The sequence below is a fragment of the Andrographis paniculata genome, unplaced genomic scaffold, assembly GCF_009805555.1.
Source record: "Andrographis paniculata isolate CXL003 unplaced genomic scaffold, ASM980555v1 Contig69END, whole genome shotgun sequence".
NCBI lineage: Eukaryota > Viridiplantae > Streptophyta > Magnoliopsida > Lamiales > Acanthaceae > Andrographis > Andrographis paniculata.
This window is the reverse complement of record NW_026137605.1, coordinates 5,560,876-5,572,276: the sequence shown is the minus strand read 5'-3', so window position 1 is coordinate 5,572,276 and position 11,401 is coordinate 5,560,876. Positions and strand designations below refer to the sequence as shown.

At 32.6% G+C, this 11,401-nt stretch overlaps 1 protein-coding gene across 1 annotated transcript; it reads right to left on the bottom strand.

Annotated features, from left to right (window-relative positions):
* Positions 1–6,345: 6,345 nt before the first annotated feature.
* Positions 6,346–8,231, bottom strand: LOC127263557 (uncharacterized). The gene is made up of 6 exons (XM_051292653.1): positions 8,160–8,231; positions 7,417–7,579; positions 7,097–7,327; positions 6,863–6,984; positions 6,690–6,758; positions 6,346–6,466 (listed from the first exon to the last, which is right to left on the bottom strand). Exons 2-6 carry the CDS (start codon positions 7,448–7,450, stop codon positions 6,419–6,421), a joined length of 504 nt encoding a protein of 167 aa, XP_051148610.1. The 5' UTR covers positions 7,451–7,579; positions 8,160–8,231; the 3' UTR covers positions 6,346–6,418.
* Positions 8,232–11,401: the final 3,170 nt, after the last annotated feature.

Sequence of the window (11,401 nt, the reverse complement as noted above, 5' to 3'; positions counted from 1 at the left end):
AAGAATAATAATTGATAAAAACAAACGAAAATAAAATAACAAAAGAAGATTGATGACAACCAAGACAAGAGATCTTATGCGTTAACCAAATGTAAAACAATTTTTTTTTTCCTTTTTTTAAGATTATGGTGATAGCGGAATACAAGAAATCGTGGTTGATCCCCTAATGTGCAGTTTCAAGAGAATTTCAGAACTTGGGTGTTTGTGTGATGCAATCGCCATTTTTTTTTTCTTTTTGATTGTTCACATGACATTGTTTATGGCTATGCTGCTATTATACTATTTAGGTGCCCATTGCAGTTCCAAAACTGATGATCCGCTCCATTACTTAGGTTTTATTGGTGGATGACTGGTTTATAGTTCGAATTGCAATCACATAGAAAATTACAATGTAGTGCATTTTGGTGCCTAATTCATGGGTCGAATACCATGTATTGTAGTACATGGCTGAATGTGCATACTCGTGTTGTATGAGTTTGGAAGTTTACACTTCAAATGTGTTATGGCATGTTATACATACACTTCGAACGTGTGTATATACGGTGAACTACATACTCCAAAATTGCACTTGTGAATACTATAGGTGACACATTTTTCCTTGTCAAGGTATTTTTTACATCCACCTCAGTTCCGGACACACTTCTTATTTTGCTGACCATTTCTTGGGTGATTACCATTCGCGATATTGTCGGTAAAGATCCTATTGAGTGAAACTACAAGGACGTACAAATCTACTTTCATACCTTTCATTATTGACTTCCAAAACTTAAAAGAAATATGACTTAAACTAAACCTCCTTCGGTTGGCAATTGCAGCTCATGCACCACTCCTGAAGCATATCAATCGATTCCTTAACGTTTTGCCCCTGTTTTCCATATGTATTGCATGTCGTAGATGTGTTTGGATGGTAGGTTGTCTTTTGTGTGGTGAGATATGTGGTTATGGATTGATGGATATCCCTACTTGTTTATTTACTAGGTTAGATGTTTGAAATACTTGTTTTTTGTGGAACATAATGTTGTAGTGGAGATGTTGCTAGGCTTGTTTGATGGGTTACTTTATTTTTTTTGTTAGGTGATAGACATCAACTAGTAAATACCGTTATGTTAATATCATATGTTGGGATTCAGATTTTACGTTGTCTATTATTTGCAATTATGGCCGATCGTAATATTTATAGCATGGTTGTATACAATTTTTTTTTTTTTTGGGTATAAGAGAGATCACATTAGGTCAATTTGTTACGCGCAATTTCAACTGCATCACAATTAGCATTTTCTATGAGATGCCATTTCCTATAACAAAAGGATGAAATGACGTAACAAAAAGTGGTTTTTGGATGTTTGTTGTTACGACCGGTTCTGTGACCATAAGAAATGATATCTTTATTACGGGTTTAATATGTAACAAAAGGATGAAATGATGTAATAAAAAGTAATTTTTGGATGTTTGTTGTTACATCCAATTTCATGACCATAAGAAAGAATATATTTTTATTACGGGTTCAATGACGTAACAAAAAATCGTAACAGAAACTGTACTCTGACAAGTGGTCACTCTTAAGTTTTTTTGTAATGCCAGAAACTTTCGTAACAACTATCGTGACTAAATGCCCTGCCCCAGGCGCGAAAAACTCAATATTTAGATACATTGATAGGATAAATTGTAGAAGAAGGGCTGGACCAAGGAAATATTTTAGATGGATATACAGTCTTGCAAGGTCAAATTAGCAAGGAAAGGGAATTACGCAAAATTGATCATGGTTGTGAATGAACGGCCAAAACTCCGATTCTTGATATAAATATCAAATTTTATTTTGATTATTATATCTTGAATTTTTTTAATATCAAAATTTCAAGATAATCCACACTATGTATGTCGGTGAAATCCCAAAGTTAGACTTAATTAAAAAATAATTATTATAATTTTTTTTATTTCCCGTATGAAGGGTTATGTGTCCTCCCATATTACTAATATGTTAGAACGGTATGTCAATTGGTAAACATTGTTTATATTCAATAACTATGGTATGTTGTATTCATTGTAACTCAGATTCACACATCTTAATCAAAGTTATTATTATTTTTTTATTGCTTGCAATTTATTTCTTTTTACACTCTTTTCTTTTTCCCTTTATCCCTTATTTTTTACTATTAAATGTCTGTGCATTGTGTTTGGTACAAATTAATGATTTAATTACTCTAAATCCTCTAGAAATAAGCCTTTGGTTATTATCCAGTTATAAAAATTTCAACTCATGGTAAGATTTTGGCATGCCCAGTGAGATGATAAATTGTTCCTCACAAAAAATCACTCTGAATTTATCAAATTAAGATCAGAAAGACTTGTATGTCGTTTAATAGCTCGATTGAAGAAATAACATCGGCATAATATACCAATGTTGTTCGCACAACATCATCAGGCCTACCGCCTCCATTAGTATCCATTCCGGACGAAGTCACTCCAACACGAGTGGAATCTTTTTGGCACAAAATAATTGCCAAGAGGCATTAAATTTGGCCACACACGACAGTACAATTGTACTATCCGATGAAATTTTTCAGTAACTCTTTCACAATTTTCTAGCTACAGCCTAATGGATATCAAGTGCAAACATCCAATCGGCTTCTCAAATTGAAGGAGGTGTCAGAAGATATCTTTTGCGGCCGCTTACTTTGGTCGAATTTGGAAAATCATGGCCAAAATTGGAGAATTTGCAAATGTCTGCACTATCGTTTACAAGCGCCAATATCATCTAGACATACAATGTGCCACAAAGCATAGCACAAACCCAAAGCTATTACGCTCCGGCACATGTATACAATGGAGAACTATGTACATGTACTGGTGAGCCATATACACATACCGGAGAACCATGTACACGTATCGGCGAACCATGTATATGTACGGATAAGCCATGTACATGTACTTGCGAACTACGTATACATATTGGAGAGCCATGTACACGTATTGGCGAACTACGTACATGTATTGGAGAGTCATGTGCGCGTACTGCACGTCAACAAAAGACTACTATGCCATACGGGAACTTTCCTAGGACAACGCTAACTTTCACCAAACCCAGATACCATTAGTGTTTACAAGGCCGAATACCGTATTAGAACTTCGACCAGTATGGAATCCTCAACCCATGTTACAACCCACAAAAGATTTTAATCATGATATGGTACGGATGATTCAAGATGTTGTACGTCAACACTTAGGTGACCAAGGCCACGACTCACATGATCTTGCATACCAGAAACCTTTTCTGAAATGGGTGGAATGTAATATTCCATTGTCGCGACCAGTTAGGATTTCATAATCCTTACTGTTTTTCAGAGAGGATGGCAAATTATCGGTTGAACATGTGGCAGGTTTACGATACTTATTGGTAAAATTGTCATTTAATGAATTTTACAAGTTGCAATTATTTCTTTTAACTCTTACAAGGACTGCATTTACGTGGTACTCATCTCTCCATATTGACTCCGTACAAAATTGGGTTAAAATGGAACGAGAGTTTCATGATAGGTATTTTAATCCTGTACCAGAAAATACACTCATGGATTTAATGGAGACAAAACAAGTGTTCAATGAATCAGCCGCTGCCTTTATCGAGAAAATCAAGCAAATTAAAGCTCGATATCCAGTCATTATAAGTGAAGGCGAACTCGCCAATATTGCAATCAAGAACATGCAGCAACATATGCGAGAACCCCTCACAGTTCACGAAGTGCAAGATTTGGCACAACTAACGGTCAAAGTCGCACGCCTAGAGCGTCTTTTTCATGAGAAAAAAACCATAGACGAATAAGATAGACACCAGATTGCTGTAATTAATATGGAGGATACAACAAACGGGTATGAACTTCTGGATGTTATTGAAGAGGCCATAGCAGAACTGGTACTGGGCAAGCCTTACACTTGCTCCAATCTTAAGCCTCAAATGGGTAAAGTCATGCCCAAGGTACTAAACGAGGATTGCTTGTTCGATATCGCCCAGGCCGATGTAAATTTTGATGAGCTACTAAAGAACCGTCAAATCTGCATCCCTAAGGGTTAGAGATTGGCTTTGCCTTAGGAAATCAAAGGACGAATATATTGCAAATGACACAATTCATTTCGAAATGCTCTGTAAATTGCCTTCACTTCAGGATGATCATACAAAATCCATAAAAATGGACGTCTCAAACTCGTTGGTATGAAAATGGATAATGAACTTTTCCCTGAAGTTCATATCGCCACCGTAACAACACAGTCAAATTTACAAGGGAAACACTCATTCGGGATGACACAATGCCTTAAGGATAGTCTCCATACAGACGTGAGAAAGGTAATGCAAAAATTGAGACAGAAACAAAAGTTTGTGTGTTGGTTGACAATTTCTTGGTCAAATGTATAGCTCGATACGATGATCATACACCCAGTCGGATACATTGTCCAGGCCACATTTGAGGACACAAAGATGCAGGTGCACCATCTGAATTGGGAAATACTAGAAACATCATCCACCAAGTTAGGAATTGGATCCACTCTTCTCATTACGTTCCATTCAATATTTGTCTACACTTAATATTTCGAGACAGAGATAATAAGATTAAAGTGGTGGGAGTAGATCCGAAATTTTTCGGACACAACATCGAAATGTATGAATTGATACTTCTATACCTAAAAGGCATAAAACCGATTGTCGTTATAGCCTCTATTGAAATTAAGCCTTGGGATTTGTGTCAATTTACATTCCAGTGATTCAAGATGATATACACGGCCTAAAATGGGGTCAACTTCAACAACTAGGAGTTGATGTATCGATAGCAATCCAGAACATGTATCAACGGTTGGAGAATACCTTCAAGTCATACCCTTAGCCAAGATATGGATTGCTATGTATCAAATCGAAACCACGGTCAAACAGTGGCCTTACGATAACTCTTTTTTTTATCGTCAAATCATACCCTACGATAGGTTGTTGCGGATCCAGAGTTTTGAGTTATGAATTTTTATTTATCATATGACTTCAAAAGATTCATCTATATGGCTGAGGGGGAGTCTATGTTACTACTTAAAATTAATCGGCTAGATGCATCAAATAGTTGAGGCGTATAGGCATTCCAAATGGTGACAAACTCCATAAAAGTCACCCGAGTGTGCAAAATTAATAAGAATAATAATTTTGGAATAAAATAAATATAAGGCCGAAGGAAAGCCCATATTACCATGAAAAAATAGTTGAAATTCATGGAAAACATAAAATTCATGGACAATGAAGAAATATTTTTTACATGGATAAGTTGAAATTTATGGAAAATATAAAATCTATGAACAAGAAAATAAATATTTTTAAAATATGGTGCATAGATAAGTTGAACTCTATGAAAATAGGAAAATTCATGGACAAGGAATAAAATATTTTTATATATCCATGAAAAAAAAAACTAAAATAAATCCATGGACAAGATGAAATCCATGAAAAAAAAGTTAAAATTTATGGACAAAGAAAAAAAAATTATATTTTTCAAAAAATTAATATGGAACCATGAAAAATTGAGATTTATGAAATAAAGAAAAATTCGACTGGCGCTGGAAGGTTGACCGACTGTGTCAGATACGTGGACAAAAAATATATACGTGGATAGAAAATATACGTAGACAGGATAAATCTACACATAGAAGAAGAGCCGAACAAGAGAAAATATTTTAAATGGATATATTGTTTGAACGTTTGCAAGATAAAATTAGCAAGGAAAAAGAATTGCGGAGAATTGGTTATGGCTGCAAATAAAAGGCCAAAACTCTGATTCCCAATAAACTACCCCAAAAAAAGCTATTTGGTGCGGAAAAAACCGCAGCAAGTCAGCGCCATTTATGCTTACATGGCGCGGTCATTGTCACGGTTGGAATCCGCAGCCAAATGGTGGTTTCAAATGTCCGCAGTGCCGAAGTTCGGACCCTAAATAACACTATAGGCGCCAAAAGTGGTGCCAATCATAAATAATTTATTTTAAAAAAATAAATAATAGGCGCCGAAAGTGACGCTAATCATAATTATTATTTTTTTAAAAAATAAATGATAGGCGCCAAAAGTGGCGCCAATTATAATTAATTTTTTTAAAAAAATAAATGGGAGGCACCGAAAATGCCACCAAATATAATTAATAATTATTAAATTATATTTTATTTTTGGTGCGCCAAACAATAAAATAAAATAAATAATAAAATAATTGGCGCCGAAATTGGCGCCAAAATAAATTAAAAATAAATAATAAATATATTGGCACCGACAGCGGCGCCAATAAATAAAATATATCTATATATATAATATTTTTTTTTTTAATTCGTAGCCAATTAAATTTTTATAGTTATTAATAAGAAAACTGGGTATAAAAATTATTAATAAGAAAATTGGGTACACACCTCATGTAGACACGATAGGACATTTGAGATTGGATATCTGAATGTTGTCCTGAGTGCATTAGGAAGGCGAATGAATATTAGAAAGGCATGCAAAGCTGATAGTGAGAGAAAAAGCTAGCAGACAAAATGAGACCACAAAAACAAATAAGTGCCATCAATAAATATATTTACCAATTATAAGCAATTTTCAAATTATAAAGCATATAACCACCAAATAGCTTTGGACAACCAAAACATCAAATTATAAGGCATATAATCAGAGCTGAACTCACATAGTTCCAGGTAACAGCACGAAGTAGAAATTGGTCCGCAAGATTCCTTAGCTCCTCAGAACAAAAATTCTGAAGAAGATACAGAACATCTGAGAGTGAACCAACTTTCATTGTCCTGTTTTCAGCACCCAGGGAGTGATTTGCGACAAGACAAACATTGATTAATTAATTACCTTTTTCATTTTCGAAAGCAATGTTCTTGAAACCCTCAGGCTCAGCAGCAGCAGCAATACCTCCCTCAGGCTTCTCCCCTCCTCATTGTATGTATCGTTCAGCAATTCCTTGTCCTTCTCCACTGTGGTGTGGAACAAAAGAAATCAGGGCCAGATAGTAGTTGTTAATGGCATTTATAACAACATGATTGATTAGATTAGTTCATATATTGAACAATACAACATTTTACTCACCAAAGAGCTTCCGTTGAACTTCATGTTTAATGGCTGCGATCTCATCACTAAGATCATCTGCTTTAACACTTCCTTCCTCACCCAATTCAACTTCTTTGTCAATCACTTCATCATCCAAACTCAGAGCTATGATCACGCTTTCGACACCCGGGTCCCGTGTGTCAACACTTCCTTCCTCACCCAGTTCTATGACTATGCTTTCGCCACTCAGGTCTTGTGTGTTAACACTTACTTCCTCACCAAATTCAGCTTCATCATTAGAACCCAATTCTATGACTATGCTTTCGCCGCTTAGGTCTTGTGTGTTAACACTTACTTACCCAATTCAGCTTCATCATTCGAATTCAGAGGCATGACTATGCTTTCGCCACTAGGATCTTGTGTGTTAACACTAACTTGCTCACCCAATTCACCCGGATCACTTCCTTCCTCAAACTGGGAGAGGCAAAATGGTTTGGGTTCAAAATGATTTCCGTTCGGACCCTACAAAATGTAATAGTTGTTTATCCAAAAAGAAATATAGATGTAAAATACTTTGGAAAGATAAGCAATGCTGACATTTAACTAAAATTTCACAAACTTGACCATTTCATTAATCTCTTTCGAATTTATTTGTTTACTAGATATATTATTTTTTATATATTTCTTTTTACAGAAATCACCTAAAGAGATGAATAGCATACCACTGATTGTTTTACCATAAAATGTTTCTTGATTCCCATACATTAATAGGATTGAACCAAAACTTTGATAAGTGCAGATGTTACATCAAAGTGCTAAGATCTCAAATTCAATATAAATTTGCAATGACAAGGCAGTAAATAATCAGCATAATAAAGGATATTATCATCAACACCAACAATACATTTGCCATGTTAGCATATCACATTAGGGCTTTGAAAAATGCCAAAATAATAATATTTCTACATTACTAGTTACCATCAAAACATATTTGCAAAAATATATATGAACTTCATGATCCAAATTTACCATCAGAGAGGAAAATTCTGCGCACCAGCTAGAGAGGGGACAGAGTAGAGCATGGATACGCAGAGAAGATTACCTGTTCGGTGGAAAAAGTAACGAAGAAGAGGAGAAAATAACCGAGAAGAAGAAACACAGTGAAAAAGAAGAAACACAATGAAGAAGAAGAAAGTGGGGGAGGACACAGTGACTAGGAGAGTTGTGGGTAGGGTTTGATGCCTTTTTTTTATTTAAAAAAAATAATTTATAGGAAAGGCGCGAAAATTTGGTGCGCCTCTACTTTTTTATTTAAAAATTAATTTTGGTTTGTGTTTTATTTTTAAGATGAATATAATTAAGGGCGGTTAGCGGTTTTTTATTATTTTAAAAAATAATTTATAATATAAGTGCGAAAAATCATGTCTCTATTTTAAAAATTAATTTAATTATCTATTTTATTTTTAAAATTCATATGAGGTGTAATTTTTTATTTTATAAAATAATTTGCAAAAAATTGTCTCTATTTTTTATTTGAAAAATTAATTTAACTCATCCATTTATTTTTAAATTAAATAGTTGAGGCGTGGTAGTTCGCGCTTCTATTTTTTATTTAAAAATAATAATTTATACTCATGCATTTTATTTTAAAACAAATGTAGTTTAGGTATGGTGATACACGCCTCTTTTTAATTAAAAAATAATTTAAAAGAGAGGCACGAAAAATCGCGCCTCTATTTTTAAAATTAATTTAATCATCCAATTATTTTTAAAATTAATATAGCGTGCGATTTTTTATTTTATCAAATTAATATAGTTTAGACATGGTTTCTTAAGTCTATTTTTTTATTTAAAAATTAATTTGCGAAAAATTATCTCTATTTTTTATTTGAAAAATTAATTTAACTTATGCATTTATTCCTAAAATTAATATAGTTGAGCGCGGTGTTTTGCGCCTTTATTTTTTATTTAAAAAGATAAATTATACTCGTGCATTTTATTTTAAATTTAATATAGTTGAGGCGTGGTGGTTCGCGCCTCTTTTTAATAAAAAAAATAATTTAAAAGAAAGGTGCAAACAACCGCGCCTCATTGTTTTTTTTTTAAAAAAAATAATTAAAAATTAGGTACTTAAGACTGTGATTTATCATAAAATATTAATTATATTTTATATTAAAAATAATAAGGCGCGATGTTCCGCGCCAAATTTGTTTTATTATTAAGTTGACACAGGTTTCGGTTACTATATGTTTCGAGCCATGCCGCACTTTGTTATCCGTGCCATTTCCCTCTTTTTTCGGGTAGTGATATAAATGTCAAATTTTATCTCGATTATTATATATGTATATCGATGAAATTCCAAAATCAAATTTAATTAAGAAATAAATATTAATTATATGAAGAATTGTATAACTTTATATTACTAATATATTAGACAATGTATCGATTGATACATACAATTTAAATTCTACAAATATAGTATATTATATTTTATAGAATATTATAATTTTCTGTAACTCAAATTCACACATTTCCAATCTTTCTTTCCTCATTCTTCCCATATTTTTTATTATCTAGACACACCTCTTTCTTTCCTCATTCTTCCCTTATTTTTTATTATCTAGACACACCGCCTTAATATTTACTATTAAACATCTGAATACATTCGTATTTAAATTAAGAATTTAATTACTGTGAGTTACTAAAAAATATGAAGGAAAAAAAAAAAAAAAGTTCCTTCCTAAATTTCAAACACAAGGCACAGTTTTTTTGCGGTGCATGGATTAGGTGAAGACCATGGTTCTCCGGATCGGCCGAGTCCAGTCCGACTCGGCCCATCCGGAACCGGAACGGTCGTTCGACAAAAATATCCGATATTTTGACAAAATTCTCCCATCCATTCATATCTTATCTAAAATTGATTTTCAATTTTTTTCTTATCCTTTTTTCTACTTTTTATTCATACAATTCGTACTAATTCATCTCAATTCGACCAGATTGGAGAAGAAAACATTTACCTGGAGAACGAGGTGTTTTGGGTATCGCGGTGTTGGGAATGTGGATTTTGGAATCGTCGATGTTGAGAAAGAATTGGCAAAGAAATTTCGCTGCTCTTGAAGAGAGGCTGTCGCTCGCCGCTGCGTCTGTGCGCTAAAGAAGAAAACAACGGTTCTGCGTGCTGAAGAAGAACGTGAGAGGGAAGAAGGGTAAGTTTAATTATCATATTATTTTAATTAATTTAAATATTTATAAATATAGTATAAAATTAATTATTTTACTTATTTTTGGATTGAAATTATTACTTTGATTAATTTTTTTATTTAATTGATAGGTTTAATTATTTTAGATTTAATTATTTAGAATAATTTTTTTACTTAATTGATAAATTCAGTTTAATTATTTTGGATTGTATTTAATTTTTATTTAATCTATATAAATTGAGTTCATTAAAATCAATATTTTAGAATAACTTATAACTTTATTATTTAAAATTAATATTATTTTAGGCAAAATTTGTATTAATTGTAAATTTATTGTAAAAAAATAATATTTTAACTAGATTTTTTATATAAACAAATTAGTTATCTAATTAAATTTTTGTATAAGTTTGATTTATTAATAAACCAATATATATAATTTTTCTAGTTAATTAATGAAATACTATTTATAAATATTTTAACAATTGTATTATTAAATTACAGAGTTTGTGTAAAATGGCACGATACAGAGATATTGGTTGGGATCATGCTACTCCTATCAACAACGATAGAAAACAAGCAAAATGCAATTATTGTGGTAAAATTGTTCACAGTGGAATTACTAGGATGAAACAACATATAGCACATATTACAGGTCAAGTTGAAACATGCACGAGAGCTCCAAAAGAAATAAGAGAGTCATTAGAAAAAACACTTGATCCAAGGAAAAAGTATGCGAGCAACACATAATAAAAAGTTAGAAGTATTGCACAATTCCATTCGCTTAGAAGATGATTCTGACGAGGAAGAAGATGAAGTTTCTGAAATAAATGAAGATGAGATAGATGCTCTTAAAAGAAAACACTTAAAAAGAGCAATGACTGAAAGCAGAAATAAAGAATTTATGGAGCAGCAGCGTAGACATTCTGTATCCGGAGATCAACCAAGTTTGAATTTTAAAGCCAGTATATTTATTGAATTTATAAAATATATTTAAATATTAGTATTTTTTTTAGATAACAACCATATATGATCATATGTTTTTTTTTTTAATCTTTGTAGGAGGAAACAACTCGAATACAAAAGGAAGTAAAAGAAATTTTTTCGAAAGCTCTATGAAAAAGACAGAAGGTTTGCATAAAAAAAA